Source organism: Ctenopharyngodon idella, chromosome 10 (assembly GCF_019924925.1).
Source record: "Ctenopharyngodon idella isolate HZGC_01 chromosome 10, HZGC01, whole genome shotgun sequence".
In the NCBI taxonomy this organism is placed as follows: domain Eukaryota; kingdom Metazoa; phylum Chordata; class Actinopteri; order Cypriniformes; family Xenocyprididae; genus Ctenopharyngodon; species Ctenopharyngodon idella.
In genome coordinates this window covers 27,008,369-27,028,670 of record NC_067229.1, presented here as the reverse complement: position 1 = coordinate 27,028,670, position 20,302 = coordinate 27,008,369, and the positions used below count along the sequence as shown (strand labels likewise).

The 20,302-nt window shown below is 35.6% G+C and overlaps 1 protein-coding gene across 1 annotated transcript in view; it reads left to right on the top strand.

Annotated features, from left to right (window-relative positions):
- musk (muscle, skeletal, receptor tyrosine kinase) overlaps positions 1–20,302 on the top strand; it is a 38,263-nt gene that overhangs the window by 3,959 nt on the left and 14,002 nt on the right. The window contains exons 2-8 of the mRNA XM_051911189.1: positions 7,154–7,280; positions 7,442–7,593; positions 7,950–8,077; positions 8,215–8,356; positions 9,371–9,495; positions 15,107–15,266; positions 20,114–20,120. Coding sequence (XP_051767149.1) covers positions 7,154–7,280; positions 7,442–7,593; positions 7,950–8,077; positions 8,215–8,356; positions 9,371–9,495; positions 15,107–15,266; positions 20,114–20,120 — 841 coding nt within the window. The remainder of the gene's footprint in view (positions 1–7,153; positions 7,281–7,441; positions 7,594–7,949; positions 8,078–8,214; positions 8,357–9,370; positions 9,496–15,106; positions 15,267–20,113; positions 20,121–20,302) is intronic.

Sequence of the window (20,302 nt, the reverse complement as noted above, 5' to 3'; positions counted from 1 at the left end):
ATTTCCCCCCATATTTGACATAGTTGCAGCACTTCTCTGGCATTTTTAATGAGGGATATTGTGCTGAAAAAAAAATCTCAAGACTAAAAAGGAAGCGTTTCAGGGAGATCAGAAACAGTGCAAACTGACATAGAGAATAACTCCCTTTGGAGTGACTTTGTGCTTTGTAACTTTGCAGATGTTTTTCATGCTCAAACATTAACATTACAGACCAAAGAAAGTTGAACATGTAAAATAGCATAATAGGTCCCCTTGAAGACTTCCCCAAAACTGGTTATCGTTCAAGGTATAACTTGTAAAATTAGATTTTGCCATTATTCATGTAGTCTTTTTCTAAAAAAAAGAGTATTCAATATTTTACATATGGCCTCCAAAAAGTATTTGGACACTTGAGTCACTTAAAAATGTATGAATGTCAGATAACAAATTATCAAAGCAAACAAACAATGCTAGACTTATATAACTAAAAAAAGAACACATAGTTCATATATTTATTGTAATTGAAGTTTACAATAAATATATTGTAAATTTACATCAAATTGGATGTAAATATTTTTTTTTTTTTACATCGAATTGGATAAGCAAAGAGGGGAGGCTGTTACACAAAACCCTAAGCAGCATCTTAACATGAGCTGTTGCTAACACGTCATGGATGATGATGTCCTTGGAAGCTCTTGCGAGGAACAGGTGATATATCCGCTGATTCACACTTGGGAAATTGGCAGGTTGTGTTCCTGCTGAGTGTTAATGCATCCCCGTGAGAAAATGCAGCCGACAGCAAACGAGGTTTGCATAGTCATGGTGTAAATTTATGAGGCTCCAGCTTCACTTCTATCACTCATCTGCACACAAGACAGAGAAAAGACCTTAAAAAGACAATAACATTGCATTCCCTCCTACAAAAAGGCTTGAACCAACCTAAAGTGCTCAGCTGGTCTCCCAGAATGGTTTTAGAGGAGTTTTGTGCAGTTGTCAGCAGGCCTAACTGGGAGGCCAGCAGGCTGACCAGTTTAATCCTGGTTTTTCTAGTTAGCAATGTTAGCCCCTCCTGGTAGGTGACGTAATTGCATTGTCTGGTTCCCAAAACATCTTTCTCCACTGATGACAATTCAGAGAAATATTCCATGACGGCAACACTTTATTTCAATGGTCCACTTTAGACATTCTAACTCTAAGTAAATTTGCAACTATATATCAACTTGCAGTCATTAGAGTATTAAAAGACTGTCTGCTTAATATCTGCTGACACTTTAGTTTAATGCTCCCCAACAGACATTCTACTGACTATAAGTAACTTTGCAACTACATGTCAACTTATTCTACTAAACCGAATCCTAACATTTAACCCTAACCTACCAGTCTACTACAGTCTACTAGTAATCTAATGAGAGTTAGATGATATAGATGTAGTTGTAAAGTTATTTATAATTAGTAGAATGTCTAAAATAGACCATCGAAAAAAGTGTAACCCACTAACGTTATTACGTCCAAGTGATTGAAAGAGTTATTTTTAAGTAAAATTATTAAAAATCATTATTTCAATCGTTACTTGAAATAAAGCTGAAATAAAAATATTAGATGAGAAACTAGAAATGTTGTTTTGGCAACTAACTAAAAATAAATAATCTTAAATTGAAGTACTAAAATTAATTAAACTGAAATAAAAATAAATTAAAGCTAAGTACCTAGAAATATTTAAAAGCAAATAATGATTAAAAAAAAAAAATGACAAAAGCACTAAAATGTAAACTAAAATGAAAAACTTAATTAAACATTTGAAATGTTGTCTTGGCAACTATCTGAAATAAGTTTAAACTGAATAACTAAAGTTACTGTAACTGAAATAAAAAAATAATAATAAATTAAAGCTAAAAATAAATATTTAAAAAAATAAAATAAAAAGGACAAAACCACATTCAAAATTACTAAAACTTAAACTAAAATTAAAACAAAATATAAAAGCTAATTAAAAATATTAATAAATACTATAATAGTATATAAATAATACTAAAATAACACTGAAGTGCAGGGACAACAACAAAAGTTAGCACAGTATTCTCTCAATAATAATATATCATAGCTGAAAATAGCACAAGCGTCATATACAGTATTTGACATGGGACCTGTGATAATTACATTAGTGAGCAACATAGTGCCTCCATTTTTGGTCCAGATTCTGAATGTGAGAGGGGCTTACAGCCTTGAAAGAGGAGATTTGAAAAATATTTTTCTTTTCCTTTTTTTGCATTCAATTCTCGTGGGTTCAGCTAGTGCTATTTATCTAGTCGCATTTCTCTTTGAAGAAACTAATCTTTGAAGGAATAAAAAATTAAGTGTGATTGCAAAAGAAATGAGAAGACGAGAACTTCCTGGAACTTCCTTGATATGTCTTGACATAACAGTGCCAGACTAAACAATAAAACACCAGCTAAAACATTTATTACAAGACAGACAGACAGGCAAGTACAACAAACTGACCTCAATTTTTATAGTAGATGTTTAATGCTGTTTTAATCACTGTTAACACAAATATTACGTAACATTAAGAGCAAACATTTCAAAACTAAAACTGCGATATCCAGAGGCATACATTTCAAGTTTATGTAAAATGACTTTAACAGTGTCTTTGAATAACAGTAAAGGGCTGGTCTTGCTGTAATTAAAATTAGCCTAAATATTACTTTGTGCTCCTAAAATTTATGTATGCCTACAGTATGCACAACCATTGGTTCTGTTCCAAAGCCTGAGCTTTCTAGTTGCATAAATAGGCAGCATGAATTGAAATGGAACCTTATTAGTGACTATATACCACCCTACATAGGCCACAACTCCATTTGACAAACAAATAGCAGTACTCATGAAGAGACTTGACACAACTTATTTCAACAGTCTGGTGTTAGGATCTCGCTAAACTAACAACACAGTACTCAAATTAACGTGTGTGCTATGTATTTTTATGTTTAAACTAAAAATAAGAATGAAATGTTGTGAACTCATGAAGAAATAACAACTGTGAAGCTTTGGGGTGCTGATGGACTTGACCTACTCCATCTATATGTTTCGACCATCGCTCGGAATCTGATCTGGAATAGTCTTTGACAAAAACATGATTTTCTCAGCTTTTGTTAAAAATGTTGCTTTTCTTTATGAAACTTACACACATTCAATTGTTGATAAAAACGATTGTATGAAGCTAGAATAAAAATAAAAAAAAATTGATGTTTAAAAAGAGGCTCTGTTCTTTCTATTGATATATTGTATGTTCAGATATTCATACAACAAAATATTCAGGGGGCCATGAAATTTTTGTGAAATGATCAAAAATGCTGGTGATGGCTGGCAAAGAAAGATATCAAGAGTAGCGTCAGTTCTGGCAGGTCACATCAGTCAAGCTTGCATCAGCTGACTCCCGGGTGACTCATGTCTACCTATTGGAATACGACGCCTATCACAGCATCCATATATAAGCTCCTCAGTATTATCAGTAGCTATCGCATTTCTCAGGAGCTAATTACTCTCCTCCATCCCCAGCTCCTCCTCTCATCAGTCAGGATTTGGCCTTCTGATTCCCCTGAATCAGACTAATTCTTGAAATATGTTTACATGTTAAATTATTGACATTAATGATATCTGCATATGACTAAATAGACGCAAAAACATGTTATCAGGTTCCAATTAGCCCAGGCATGAATGCAGTATGGCAAGGTGACAGTGCATCTCGTTCCCTCTCTCAGGGAACCAGGGTTACATCCGAAACCCCTAAGACTCTGCTAGTCACCCTGATCAGTTAAAGGTTGCTGTATATAGTAGGCATGTCTAATTAATTAAATTAATAAAAAGCAACTTTATTAATTTGTTTACAATAATAGGGCCCTATGATTTTTATTTACTCATTTTCAAATAGTCTTCTTTCAGTTTAATATTATCAGACACTACTCCATATCACAATTTGATGTAAATGTGCCCACCTATTTTTGATTCATTCATCAAAATTTTGACAAATTCTGTGACATTCCACGTCATACAGTAAATTACGTTTTTATGAATGGATTCCGTGATTCCGTCCATGTTTTCTGCATCGCGGAAATCATAGGGCCCTAAATATGGTACAGATAGTTCTCTTTTATTTCTTTGTTCAGACAGACAGCAAATCATAAATTAACTTGCCTTCTGACTTCTAACGCATGGCCTTTTCACAAACAGGCCTTTGTAGTATCATGTTAATCTATATTCTATGTGACTCCCAGGACATGCCTCGGTCTCCATTGTGTTGTGATACGCCATTTTCATGTAGGAGCAGTGGTGATGAGAGAACGTGCTTGAGAAACAGTTTAGAGAGGAGAAATCAATCTACTCTTGGTCACAAATTATTGGTCACTTTCTAAATAATAAAAGTATAGTGCATCTACTAATAATTATATATAAATAAATCGCTTTTTTACCGATGCAAAGATGTTAGAAACTATGCATCACGATACAAATGCCAATTTGTGTCCGATGCACACTTTTTAAAATCGATGCATTGCATGATTTGCATCGTTAACTTTTATGCCGATGCACCGATGCGAATCGGTGAATCTTACCACTCCCTCAGGGAGCGTACCACATGGAAGCATCTTCATCTAAACTCTTTTCTCAAGCATAGTGCTGGAGGGGGCAGTCAAAAGCAAATGGGGCTTCTCTCATTCCACTGCTTATGAATCTATCTCTTTCTTCTTCACTCAAAAAACAAACCACATCCATGTCCAATTATCACCTCCAGCTAGGTGCTGAAGGGTGAATGAGATGAGTGGATTCGATCATGCCGGACATAGAAACTGCCTGACCACATTGTTGCACAGCAACAGGGTTATTACATTGGAGAAACACGATAAAGTATGTTTTTTACTCAGTCTCCGACTGTCTACCAATACTCATCTCATAGACTCCTCAGAGATGCATGTTAATAAAGCAGGTGTCTGCATGGTCACCTCCAGGATAGTACACTGGAGGGAGGCCCACATTGCTAGGTGGGATGGCTACTACAGCCCACACACACTGACAAAGGCCTCATCTCTGGTTCTTGTGCATCTCCTCATCTTGTGCATAAGCAATGTTGGTCCCCAACTCCCCTGCCAAATGGAAACATAACCGTTTCAAAGCTAAACAACATCTTGAGTCCCAACACCTTAGAGGGTAAGACTAGAGTCTTCAGAGAAGATGCCACAACTGGGGAGAGATGGATCGCAATTGTCTCTTCAACCTGGGGCATCTTCTCTTACCCAAACTCCCTCAGTCCCCTTATATCTGCATAACTATAGAATTGAGATGTAACCACACAAGATGAGTATGTTTTCTCCCACGATCTTGACACTTCTAGATAGAGATAGGGAAGAAATGGAAGACTCACTAGAGCAGAGCGTTTGTGACCTGGCAGAAATCGCTCATCAAGTTTCCCTGGAGCGATTTCCGGTTTGTTTGCCTCCCAGTCCAAATTCAGTCTGGCTGTGGCACGGTTCAAGCAACTCCTCGTATGCAGGGGTATAGAAGGAGGCAGCCTCACTGACTGTTTCCGCCTCACCTTCAAACACATTCGACTCCTTGGAGTCAGATTGGGCCATTACTACATTCTCAGGCAGACTGGAAGAGGCTGCAGAGCGGGCTTCCAAGTCTGTCCATAGAACTCCTGAGATAGTGGGTGAAGACTGAGAATGGAGAATTCCTGTCCCATATCTCTCTGCTAACTCGACCTGTGATCCCTACAATCTTATTCTCCAAGCTGTCTCAGCAGCCATGGGACCCAAACCGTGCAGTAGCCCCTCACTGCAGAACACGAGATCCAGGGGGTGGAGACGGGTAGGTTTAGGGATATGTAAAGTGGGAGGAGTTGAATCCAGATACAGGGGGTGGAAATGGGTAGATTTAGATCCAGGGGGCGGAGATGAGTAGGTATAGGGATATGTAAAGTGGGAGGAGTTGGATCTGGATCCAACCTCGCCCCCTGGATCTTGTGTTCTGTAGTGAGGACCATCTCAAACCGTGGGGCGCAAATGCCAGGTTCCCATCATCATTGAAGAAAGCCTGGCGGGAGTGGAGCTTTTTTAGCAAGAAACGCTCGCAATGCGGGCAGCTGCCTCTTTCAAGAGACGACCGCACGTGCTCTGCTCCCAAACAAAGGACATGCAAATCTTGTGTATCGTCCTCTGTCAGAAAATGAATGCACCGAGGCACATCTTTTGAATTGTTGCTTTCCATAATAACTCCTAACTGTTGAATCTAAGACAAAAAATGACACAGACACATCAAACAAAGCAGCTTCCTGAAGACAAAAAAAGTGATGTCCTATGTTCTTGCATCTAATTATCGTCTCACTGACTTGCTTACAAGTTGTCACCTGAATACTTCTAGGGCCAATTTCATTGGTGCATTGGCACAACGGTTTTACCATGATGCAGACTAAAATGTATATTATTATGGTACACATCCTAGAAAACAATAAAGTAAAGAAGTAATGATCATGTTACCTTTAAAAAGATTTTTGTTAGTGTAATGAGACCTAAACTCCACTCTGCCCTCAGTAACTAGAGGGATGTGTTTCCTATCAGTTGGATTTATTCTTAGGAAAACCTCAGCACTGCATTCTCACAGTTATTTCTATCAGAAGCATGTTCTCTTTCCGTGACTCTCTCTGAGGTCAGCTGTTTGTGGTGTGCTGAATAGTGTTCAGAATGTAAAATATTTTGTTGTGAAAAGGTAGTTTCACAACAGTTACAGTGTCTGATTTATTATTATTATTTAGGGTCAAATGCTAAAAAGCATTTCTTGTAAGCCTGTCCTATTTCATAACATGGTTGCTGAAGGGTGAAAAAAAAAAAAAAAAAAAAAGTAACACTTTATTTTGTTAGGACACTTTATTAAGTTTCCTTGTTACACGTTACATGTTCTTACAATAGTAATAACAGTAAATTATGCATAATTACATGTAACTAACCATAAACCCAACCCTAACCCTATAGTGAGCGCATGTTGTTAATTAATATTACTTAATACTTAAATGTCTTCAATGTAATTGTTGCACTGTAACAAGTGTAACCAAAAACTTCTTTGTATACAGTAATTTAAAATTTTCTTATGATTTGTTAATGAAACTATGTCTTTGCTTTTTCTATTTCAGCACCAAGAATCACAACATTGCTTGAAACAGTAGACGCCTCTCTGGATCATAATGCTACTTTCATCTGTGAGGTTGATTCATACCCTCAAGCCGATATTACATGGACGCGGAATAATTACCCAATACGGTAGTACTGATTCGATTATGCTATCAATAAAGATAAAAAAAAAAAGATTCTACAAAACAAATTTAAATTTTACAAATTTTAAATGTTAGAGTTTCAAAAGTGATCTTGATCCCACACCAGTGTTTTGTGAAGTATGTTCAACATTTATTTTTTGAATGTAGGTATTACGATTCCAGATACATTATACAAGAAAATGGCCAAATGCTGATCATTCCCAATGTAAAGGATTCAGACAATGGAGAATACTGCTGCATTGCTAACAATGGGATTGGAGAGCCAGCCAAGAGCTGTGGAGCTTTACAGCTGAAGATGAGTATGTTCAAATGCTTTCATAACTTATACCATAACTATGAGCACTGAGAATGCAATGTTCACTTTCTTGTGTGTGTGTGTGTGTGTGTGTGTGTGTGTGTGTGTGTGTTCATGCAACTTGTCAATTGATTCTATTTGTCTGTAAATGAAGATTTTCACAATTTACATTCTCATATTATCATATTTCTGTGACATATTCAATGCTTGATTTATGAATAACCCACATTTTAAGTGGACCTGTTTGAATTTTAACATTATAATAGAATATCCAAATTAAGATTTTCACAATTGCAGTTTACGCATTGCCTTGAGTTAGGAATGAGGATCAGTCTCATGAACTTTTATTATTTTTTTCAGAGCCCCAAATCAAAAGACATCCTACTAACATGACTTTGGTTCTGGAGTCCAAAGCAGTGTTGCCATGTTTAACATTAGGATATCCCAAACCAGAAATATCCTGGATTAAAGAAGATGATTTGATTAAGGTAAATAGAACATCTTTTCTTACTACTTAACATACAATATTCTTCTCAGTATTTATTTATTGGGTCCATAATATGGTTTAAAACTTACCAAACATTGTGTGTTTTCTAAACATCTCCATTATTCATGTAACTTTTAGGTTAATAGTCGTATATCAGTTTTGGAATCTGGTTCCCTAAAAATTAACAACATCAAGAAAGAGGATGCTGGGCAGTATCGCTGTGTGGCCAGAAACAGTTTTGGAATTGCCTACTCCAAACCAGTCACTATTGAAGTACAGGGTATGTCATAAAATAGCTTTAATCCTAATTTAAGTATTCTTGTACTATTTAGGTTTTCTAATGCAATATAACTTTCATACAATTTAAGTATGACTTGAGTGTCCAAATACTTTTTGGGCCGCTTTATGTTTATAGGTCAATGACATAATGCTGGCTTGCTTATTTATTTTTTACTTTTTAATTTATTCTCATTTTATTTATTTTGTCATCTCTATTATTATTATTATTATTATTATTATTATTAAATACATAAAAAAGAATATCAAAATGAAATAAAAAACAATATTTTGTGTGGTGCAACCAACAGTCTTTTAAAATATCATAATATTTGACAAAATTTGACTTTATTAAGGCAAGGTTAGTTCAGGTTGTACAATGTCATAAGGTTTGACTCCACAAAACTTAATGAATGATTTTTGTTAATAATTCATGATAGTTGTACAAAATATTTTAACCTTTAGATTCATAATACTTCAAAAATAAATGAATAAATAAATGTATTTTAGATTTTTTTTTTTTTTTTTCCCAAAAAATAATGGTGTATTATTATAATATGCTAATATATTTTATTACCTTTAAGTTGATGCTTATACTGTTTTTTTTTTTTCCTCGGTTTTTCGAAGTTGTAAATAAAACAAAGATTATTGGAGGATGTTTTACAAAGTACTATTTTAGTTTTTGCATTTCAAAATTTCACATTTAATTTAGTGTGTTATTGCCATTTCTTTGTAATTATTTGTGAAATTTACTAGCAATTTCTGAGTGAAAGTCGTTTCAAAGTACATTGTTTACTATTTTTTTTTTAGTGTAGTCACTGAATTCAAAATTTTCTTGAAAATGGTAAAATAAATAAATATATATATATATATATATATATATATATATATATATATATTTTTTTTTTTTTTTAAATACTGTATATGTATGCAAATGGTAAATTTCTAAGAACTTGACATGTGTTTTAAGCTTTTTAAAATATTTCTGTTTTCTTATTTGTCATTGACTCTACTATAGCTCCTGCCAGGATACTGAAAGTTCCCAGGGAGAAGAAAGTTCAGATCGGATCAGAGGTTACATTAGAGTGTAACGCTACTGGCAACCCAATCCCATCTATAACTTGGCTTGAAAACGGCAATACGGTAAATCCTCTACTTTATAAGATACTATACAGTCATTTTTCTCTCTCCTCCCCAGCCTTCCTCTCCACCTTACTTTTGCTCTTCATGCTTGCTTTGGCTCTATGGAGCAAATTAATTGTACTTTCATCTCATCTTACTGGAACAGAGAGCACAGAGCTCAGTACATTCATGTTAAATGTCAGATGGCATATCTCAAATGTGCTGCCTGTACAATGATGGGAGGCCTGCATTCTGTAAATGCTTTGGTCGGTGTCACAATTAACAGGATTTCAAACTACAATCATTCCTCAGAGCGCTGATCGGACCTCAGCAATAAAGTTTAAGCCATATCAAGATCAAGAAAAGAATTCAAAACACTTCTGTGCTGTTATCATTATTTGGGATCATTTTTGGATGTGGATTTTGGTAGACAGAAACAAAGGGAACCGAAAAACTGATCAGCAGTCTTACGTTAAGATATTGTCTGCAAACAAGCGTGTAAGTCTTTAAATCCAGGAAAGTCCAAGATTCACATTTCTCAGGCTTCTGTCAGGGGGTGTAAAGAGTAGATCTGAACAAGCTGTGCTGTGTTTGTTTTCCTTTGGATACCAGCTATCATATTTTAATACAATTTCTTTTTAGATATGCGTAGATAAATATTGGTTTGGCTAAGCGACTGTGGTTGAAACTTCTATTTTTTGGCACGATATGTAACGACAGTGTGAGCAGTAAGAACTAAAGCAGAGACTGACCTCTCGGATGAGGCTGTATAGATGCAGAAGGGTTTAACCTTTGACTGCCTAAACTACTCTACTCTGTAAATCTGACCACACTATTTGTGTTTTGTTTTTGTTTCACTTGATTTTCTCATCGATGGGTTCTTGCTTGTTGCTGTATTTGCTTCTCTTTTTTTTTTTTTTTTTTATGCCCTTCCCTCACTAACTTCCTTCTGTCTCATTCACTTGGATGTATGTCATTGCTTATGTTGCACTACTGGCAGAACCCTTGCAATGTGTTTAAATGTAACGCCCTAAGCCCTTGATCACTTGGAATCCGTAATGGATCTGATTTATTATTTACATTTTTTTTTTCTTATGAATTTGTTTACGCGCCATTCTTTAGGCCTGTATGTGTGCTTTGGCTGTTGGAGAAAATATAAAAAGAATTACACAAACGAAAATGATAACAATTTAGTAAACTATAACTGTGTTATAGTCAGCTTTAAAAAGTCAGTTTAAGGTAGCTACAAGTATTATGCAGTTAAATGTCAAAATGACTCCAGCATCATACACTAGAGTTCTGTGGGATGGGGGTAAAATAAGCGCGATCTGCTGTGACATCACAATCGTGTTGCATTATGGTCTATGAATCTGGCAGAAGTGTACATATTGGCTGCATCCAAAAACTTAAAAATGCTGCCTTCGGTAGGAAGGCATCAAGGCACATCCAAATCCAATGTTAGATTCATTTCCTGTCGCTTGAGATACCTTCATCTGTTCGATTTTTTAAGGCAGCATACACAGCAAAATCCCCAGAGTTTAATCAGCTCTGCTCAGAGTAAAATCAACTCTGCTCAGATAACATTTGTTCCCTCTCTACGTAGAGTAAAAAAAAAAAAAAAAAAAAAAAAAAAAAACCTCTGAAGCAGAGTTAAACTTAATGAGATAATTAAGCAATTACTTAAATGATGATTGAGCATTAGTAATGAACACCTGCTGTTAACAAGCAGAATCACTGAAGGAAAGAGAAACACAAGAACTACAACTGACTTCAGCCACAGCCTTAGATGAAATCAACTGAACATAAAAGACATCAAATCTCTCAAGATCTGATTAAACAACTCCACAAACAGCATTACCATCTTCACTTATTACTAACCAGATTCACTTTATTTCTGTCAGATGTCTACAGAAGCTCTTATTGTAAATTAATAGAAGTTTAGATGTTGATGTTTTACTGGTTAAAAAAATGATGCCACCATCATGGTGTTCAGTGTCTGCTTAAGTTGGGCTCTAGACACTTTTAGGCCCGGTTTCACAGACAGGGCTTAGCCTAAGCCAGGATTAGGCCTTAGTTCAATTAGAATATTTAAGTAACTTTTATATAAACGTACATTAGAAAAAAACATTACTGGTGTGCATCTTGAGACGAAACAATGACAGTGACATTTTAAGATATGTCAGTACAAGTTCCTTTCAGTTAAAACAGCTCAAACATGCATTTTAGTCTAGGACTAGCCTAAGCCTTGTCTGTGAAACCGGGGGTTAGATTTTTAAAATAATTATCTTTTCAGCATTTGCAATAGTGTTTCACAGCAAAAACTTGCACATTGCTGAATTACAAGATTGAAGAAGCAAATCAGCTGATGTTTTCTACTTGTAAGATTTTTGAACAAGCATCCCGGTTATCTCTCTGTTTTGTTTTATATACTGAGATTCAGTTATTACAGAGCTGCAAAGAAAAAAAAAAATCTACTGAACAAATGCTATCATAGTGCTGAAGAACAGCTGTTACCACTTAGACATGAGACTTAGACACGAACACTTATACAATCCTCAACAGCGGTGACAATAATTATTCATATTGCAGTGCATGATGGGAGTTTTGTATTATGGTGATACCCACCATGCATTGTAACATGAATAATTATTGTCACCACTGTTGAGGATTGCATAAGTGTTCATGTCTAAGCCTGTAATAGCTGTTGATCTTCAGTATTGAAGCAGCAGTATGGTGGCATTTGTTTAATAGAACTGATTTTTTACAGTTCTGTAAATGGCCAATTCTTAGTCAATAGAACAAAAGGGACAGACCACTTTGTGACAATCTTTCAAAAGTCTTACAAACAGAAAATGTCAGCTGATCTGCTCCTTCAATGTTCAGATTCAGCAATGTGCAAGCGTTTGTTGTGAAACACTATTGCTAACACTGAAAAGAAAATTATTTTTCTTAAAATATAAAAGGGTCAAGAGCCCAACTAAAGCAAGCACTGATCACCATGATGGTAGCATATTTTTTTTTTTTTTTTGACCAATAAAACATCTAAACCTCTGTTAATTCTCAAAAGGAGCTTCTGTAGACATATGCAGAAATAAAGTCAATCTGGTTAGTAAAAAGTGAAGCTGGTAATGCTGTTTGTGGAGTTGTTTAATCATCTTCTGCTGAGATCTTGAGAGATTTGATGTCTTTTATGTTTAGTTGATTTCATCTAAGGCTGAGGCTGAAGTCAGATGTAGTTCTTGTGTTTCATTTACTTCAGTGATTCTTGTTAACAGCAGGTGTTCATCACTAATGCTCTATCATCATTTTCCACTTCTGATGTCATTTCTAGCAAGAAATTACTACTGTAGTAATTAAAGCTGCTGTCCATAAGTTTTGCCTTTTTGTCGCCATCTCTGTTTGAAACCTGCAATTGCAGTTATATGTGGAATTATTATCTTTACGTGGGTTGTGCATCGGCACGGCTCCTCAGTGCGGATGAATCTAATGTTTGGTGTCAGTCAACACATCGGTGTGGATACTGTACTTCTGAATCAAAGATTTGGAAGTATGACCAAAATAAGAATTTTCACCAGAAAATGTTTGAACAAGTAAATAATGTCTGCCACTTTTGTTCTGACCAATTGAGGAAAAAAGCATTATGCCTACAATAAATTGCGCTGCCAATGGTGATTAAATCTAATGATCGCTTAGCTCAGATCACGTCAAACCGTGCAAATTATTATTACTGTTATACTTTGTTCTCAAATTGTTAATGTTAACAACATCAGCATAATGTGACCATGTATTTAGTGTGTGTTAGTGTTACCTGTAGATTTCAATTTCTGTAGCCGCTCCTCAATCCAAAAAAAAAAAAAAAAAATCGGGCTAAGGTAAGGAGATAGTTTTGAACACTGGCTGGTTATGCACTTGCTCAAAAATTGATTTTGGATAATTTTTAAGTTACAGACTGCAGCTTTAAATATGTGCTTAGTTCTCACCAAAGCTCACTCTGTTTTGCTGTAGATCATTAAACTGCCTCAGAAGTCTGTCCGAAATCATTCTGAGAGATGTTTATTATGTATATATATATATATATATATATATATATATATATATATATATACACTAATTTGTTACTTTGACGAAATATTTAAACACACTACCATTAATGTCATTTGATTTTATATCCCCTTGGAATTATAAGGTTCTGCATTCTGAATAATAAGAATATGTGAATAACTCAGTTTTGACAAAGATGTCAGATAGAACCTTATAACTCCAAGGGGATGTTTTGTGCTCTTTTCACTAATAATGTTATGTAATCGTTTAGAAAAGGCATTGTATACATAAAGCATTGCTATGATAAACAGTTTGAGCTGTCATAGCTGATGATGATGATGATTGATAAATGAACTTTGAACTCTGACCCTCAGAGCATCTCTGAAACCCATGAGATGTTATTAGACCGTTGATTAAAATTACCCCGTCTGAGTGTCATTCTGGCAGGACTCTCAGCTCATTAGTTTTCTTGAGCCAGATGAAGTGCCTTCTAAAATCAGCTGCATGCGCACTTTGTCAAATATAGAGCCGTGATCGCAGCATGAGACTGACATTCCTACAGGCTCTCACAATGTTCTCATAAACTCAACAAATCACATTAGCAAAATAGCAGGAGTCTTAACACATCCAAATGATAAATAGAGGGATTTGTTATATTTGTTGGAATAATCATGCAACTTGCATTTGACCCATCAGTTCTATTCTATTCTATTCTGTTCTATTCTATTCTATTCTATTCTATTCTATTCTATTCTATTCTATTCTATTCTATTCTATTCTGCACATATACAGTGAAGGACACTAGTGGCAATTTTGTAATAATTACAAATACAAATAGCCTCCAATTACAGTGCATATGCTGGAATCTCTGTGCTATTAAAAATAATATCATGAATGTTTTAATTAAAAAGAAGTTAATTTGATAAGCCATATTTGAAAAGCGTATGCACACCTGTGATCTCACATCAGCTGAATGATATATTAGTTCAGCTATATTAATTTTTAGTTGCTACATTTCGTGGGTATATCACTTGCCAGAAGAATTGTTTGTGATTGTTATTATTGTTATTATCTACTGTTCAAAAGTTTGATGTTGGTATAGTTTTTTAATGTTTTTGAAAGAAGTCTCTTCTGCTCTTCAAGGCTGCATTTACTTTAAAAAATACAGTAAAAACAGCAATATTGTGAAATATTATTACAATATAAAATGTGTCTATGAATATATTGTAAAATGTAATTTATTCCTGTGATCAAAGCTGAATTTTCAGCATCATTACTCAGTTGTGCTGCTTCATATTTTTGTGGAAACCTTTTTTTTTTTTTTTGTTAAAGATTCTTCGATGAATAGAAATAGATTTTTTATAGTAATGTAAAAGTCTTTACTGTCAATTTAATGCATCCTTGCTGAATAAAAGTATTAAAAAAAAAAAAAACTGACTCCAATTTTTTAAAATGGTAGTGTATATAGCGTTTAGTGTCTTTTATATTGCTCATATTAACGTTTTATAAAATGTAGAGATCAGACATTACAGTGATTTTACCATGTTTAAAGTATGTTCGGGCGTTGCTGATGGTATTTTGTCTTCTGTAGATTTCAGGAGCATCAGTAGAGGAGACACTGGTGGATGAAGTCATACTATCTGTTCTACGTGTGGTTGTGCATAAACCAGCTCTCTACACCTGTCAGGCTATGAACCAGCACAGTGGAGGAGCCAACTGGGTCAAAGCCACAGCAAGAATAACTGTTTCAGGTGAGTTTAAGTACTGAGTCTTACTAGTTTCAATGGTTTGTTTACTGCTTTGTCCCAACAAGTCACAGTGTCTCGCAAAATAGCATAGATACTGAGATATTGATACTCAACTGTAAAGAAAAACTACATTTTTCAGTAGTGGTAATACCAAATAACTATTTTATTGCAGTAACAATCCCTGTAGTAAAGACCCTAGTGTTTAGCATGAAGTATGCATACAATGGTAAATGCTTTTATGGGTTATAACACATAAATATAGAGGTCACATTCAAAAAAAGTATTTGACAACTGTTATTATAACCATTATCACTGTCAAATGCTTGTTATTTGTTTTATTTTGATGTTGTAACAAGGTTGTCATGATGTTAAGTCAAAATAGTTAAAATGTCACTGTTATAAATTATTGATTTAAAATGATCTCCAAGTAATCCTATAGTACATGTATATGCATTTATAATTGATAATGTCGACGTGAAAAAAATGCCCTTACAAAAACAGGTACCACATTAATTTGGAAACAAAACTTATGTTAATACTATGATATTCTTTGAAATACATGGGTGTACACTACCATTCAAAAGTTTTGGGTCAGTATGATTTATTTATTTATTTATTTATTAAAGAAATGAGTACTTTTGTTCAGCAAGTACATATTAAATCGATCAAAAGTGACAGTAAAGACATTTATAATGTTACAGAATTTTTCTCTTTCAAATAAATGCTGTTCTTTTAAATATTCTATTCATCAAAGAATACTAACAAAATGTATCAAGGTTTCCTCAAAAATGTTTTCAACATTGATAATAAGAAGAAATGTTTCTTGAGCAATGATGCTGAAAATTCAGCTTTGCATCACATGAATAAATTAGATTTTACAATATATTCATATAGAAAACGTCTCAGCTTACGCATGTAACCAGGGTTCCCTGAGAACAGGGAACGAGACACTGCGTCTTAACGCATATGGGGAACGCCTCCACGGGAACCGGTGTCTGAAACGCTATCAAATCACGACAATCGTATTGGCCGGCAACAGCCTATGACGTCACTACTAGTGCGGCCCGATCGCACATAAAGGGCGCCTAGAGAACAAGTCATCCACTTATTGTCTGAAGGGACTGTTCAGCAGGCGGCCCCGAGGCATGGCAGGGAGACGCAGTGTCTCGTTCCCTGTTTTCAGGGAACCATGGTTACATACGTTACCTGAGATGTTCCCTTTCGAAAGGGAACTCGCACTGTGTCTTAACGCATATGTGGAACAAAATACTCACGCCGCCATGCTGAGGGGAGTGCATGCCAAAGAATGGCTGATAAAAAACAGATGGACAATTTCAACAGAAATGTCAAAATCACTCCTCTTATGGGTGCACAGAGCATAATCTGCTGCCGCGTATGTCCTGCCATATACGGGCAGGACCAGGGCTTTCAATGTCGATGCCACTCCAGCCACGCGATAGTTCACGAACATCTCGACCGATGGGGGCATCGACACGTATCTAAGCTCCCGCAACCCCTAGACATCTGCATAAATTACATGCTGATGTTAATGGATGCTGGACAAAAACAGATTCTTCCACGCCCTGTCGATCTCAAAGTGGAAATCAAAAGGGAAAGGAAGGCTCATAAACAACACGTGACTGGGGTTGCCATGGGAAACACACACAGCGCGAGCAAACAGTTTCCTCAAAAACTGAATGCGCGCGCTCCTCGCCCAAACAAACAACGCACAAGTAATGTGTGTCATTAAGTGTCAAAAACTTGAACCAATCCACACAACACTCGAACGTAAAAGAGCACAGTCTGCTGATATTGAGGATGCAAAAGACAACGCATCCTCAAACAGCACAACACTCTCGTCAGCCGCTGAAGCATACGAAATAAACACCTACAAACACTTCAGTCGAACTTCTGTGTGCATCGAGTACAAAAGAGCGTCCCTCTTCCCACAGGATTTGATAGCGTTTCAGACACCGGTTCCCGCAGAGGCGTTCCCCATATGCGTTAAGACGCAGTGCGAGTTCCCTTTCGAAAGGGAACAGTTATTTTAAACTGTAATAATATTTCACAATATTACATTCTTTACTGTACGCTATGTTTGATCAAACAATGCAGCCTTGGTGAACAAAAGAGACTTCTTTTAAAAACCAATACGTTCTCACCCCCAACTCGTCACATTTTGACGCTTGGTCATGACCCCTCAACGTCACTTTTTAATGGGTCCCACTTTATATTAGGTGGCCTTAACTACTATGTACAATGTACTTATTGAGTTCATATTGAATTGCAAAACACTTTTGCTGCTATTGAGGTGGGAAAGGGGTAAGGTTAGGGAAAGCTTTGGTGGTATGGGTAGGTTTAAGGATAGGGTTAAGGTGTAAGGGATGGGTCAAAAGTGTAAATATAAATGTTATTAGATAAATTAATTACAGATGTAATTACACGCAGGTGTTTTTAAAATATAAGTACAATGTAAAAACATGTATGTACACAATAAGTGCATTGCATCAAATGATTAATTTAAATGTAAGTACATAGTAGTTAAGGCCACCTAATATAAAGTGGGACCTTAATGCACTGGGCATCTCTTTAGTGTCATTTTTTTGACATTCAGGGTACTCCGTTGCAGTGTTGACAAGTCCACGGTTTTCCTACGGAACTGGGCTACTTTTAGACTGTTGCCGTGTTTTTTTTTTTTTTTTTTTTTAATCACATAACAGGCAAATAAAAGTTGTCACAGGCATTTATTGCAAAAACTACCCCCCCCCCCCCCCCCCAAAAAAAAAAAAAGTATAAAAATATTACAAATAACTCATGTTGCATTCTCTTCAGAAGCCATACGATATCTTCATGTGCAGCACAGAGTGAATCTTAATGTTTTAATCACTGAAACGATCCCTCTCCATGAACGCATGCAGTCATATCTTGTTCGAAAGATACACCCGACTCTTTAGCATGATGCAGTCAGTCACGAGACACACGAGGGCCAATGCCATTTCACAGTCAAAGCTGGTGTAATGATGCAATCAGTCACGAGACATACGAGTGCCAACACTCTAAAAAATAGCTGTGAAAGAACTAAACAAATTTATACAGTAAAATACCGTTTTCCATTGAAACAGTAATATACCGTAAAAACAATGCATTCTGGGTAATATTATTAGTCATTTTCGAGAAAAAGTAACCTATAGGCTGCTCTCTCGAAAATATGAAATATTACCCAGAATGCATTGTTTTTACAATATATTACTTCTGTATATTACAGTGCATTCTGGTTAATATTATTTGTCATTTTCGAGAAAGAGACCGCTTGTTGGGCTGTTCCTCACACAAATCATTCGTTTGGCCTCGGATCACTTGGAATTTTTGTACTTTTTGAATAAATTGTGCCGTAGTCGTATCTGCCTGTATATTCTGTGTTTTATATTGTATAATACACAATTGGGTAGGTTTAGGGGTGGGGTTGAGTTACGTGTTCAAATGTGTCTAAATAATATAAATGTACATAAAATAATGCTGGCTGATTAAATTGAAAATCACACTCCAACATGGCAAAATGGCAAAATTATAAGCTAATATATAATTTCATCATGACAATAACATTCCCATGCCCTGTCTGTGTATGACACCAAAGGTTTCTTGTCGAAAAATGACACCCTGTGCATTAAAAAGTGACTCTGAGGGATCCTGACAAAGCATCAATATGTGACGAGGTGGGAATGTGTTGCAAAAATATCTTAAAAATCTTACTGACCCCAAACTTCTGAACAGTAGTGAACCATGGTTAACATAACAAAGTCAATTTTCATTTAGTTCCTTGACATGTCACAGTACTAAATAATACAGTCACTGTTCCAAGTTACTGCCACAGTATATTATTGTAATATACAGTCATAATGTTTTAGCAAAATCAATTTGAAATGCTTCTGTTAATAAAGGCCCATGAAGTGGGGCTTTGTAAACACACACCCACTGTGACCTACTGTTTCAGCCATATGTTTCTCTGGTTGCTTTGTGTAAATATGATGTGACTGCTCTCTAAGTTTCAGCAGCTGTGTTTCTGGTGCCAGTATTTCAGTTAGCTTCCCTTGTGTTTGCATAGCTGCTCTTTTGCCTTCTCAAAACCCTGAAATGCATCCCTGCGCAAACATGCCACACATGCTGTATTGTGGCACTTTAGACATGTAGAGAATGTACACAATACAATTAGGCAATGTGGAATTAATTGTTGAATTAACTGAGTAATGTCTGATGTTCATTTACCAAATATTCCCTATTACATGGCTGTACAATACTTGATTCATACTGGTCAATCAGCATCTGTTGTTCTGTGGAACCGATTCATACATATCTGTGTCTCTCATATCATTATGTAATTCTTCTGACATAGTAAAACAGAAAAAAACTCTAATCAATATTTCATGTCTGTATAATTATTTATTAGGTAAGTAGCTGTATCATTAGTGAGATAACAATAGAATCACAAAATAATACTCACTCTTTTCTTATATTTCTTATGTGTGTGTATACAAAATATGTTGTACTCTTTCTAGAAAGACCTCAAGTCCAAATACAGTGTGTCAGACTGGTTTATTCTGTGAAGTAGATTCTTGAGTCACATGAATTCAGGAGGGGCCGTTAAACTTCACACCTGCTATATCTCCAGAAAGACCCCCCAAGTTCTGTCTTTTTCCTCTTCTCATACACACAAACATTGCATGACAGAAGAATGGTCAGGCCAACAGAGTGGATGTGTTACTCTCTAACATTAAACAGATATTGTTTGTGCTTTTCTCTCTTCTTGGGCCTGTTTCTGGTGGCCGTCTCTGGATCCTGTAACTTTCCTGTAGAATGGAGGTAAGAATAAATTTGCATCCTATTAAATGGTACTTCAACATGTGACCTTGTGGGATGTAGTTTCTTTACAGAGTTTTACCTAGGTGAATCTTTAAAAAAAAATCCTGTTAAATGTCTAGGTCACCCCAAAATCAAAAGTTATAAGAAATTAAAGGTTTCACTTTTAAAGGTTTCTGTATTAC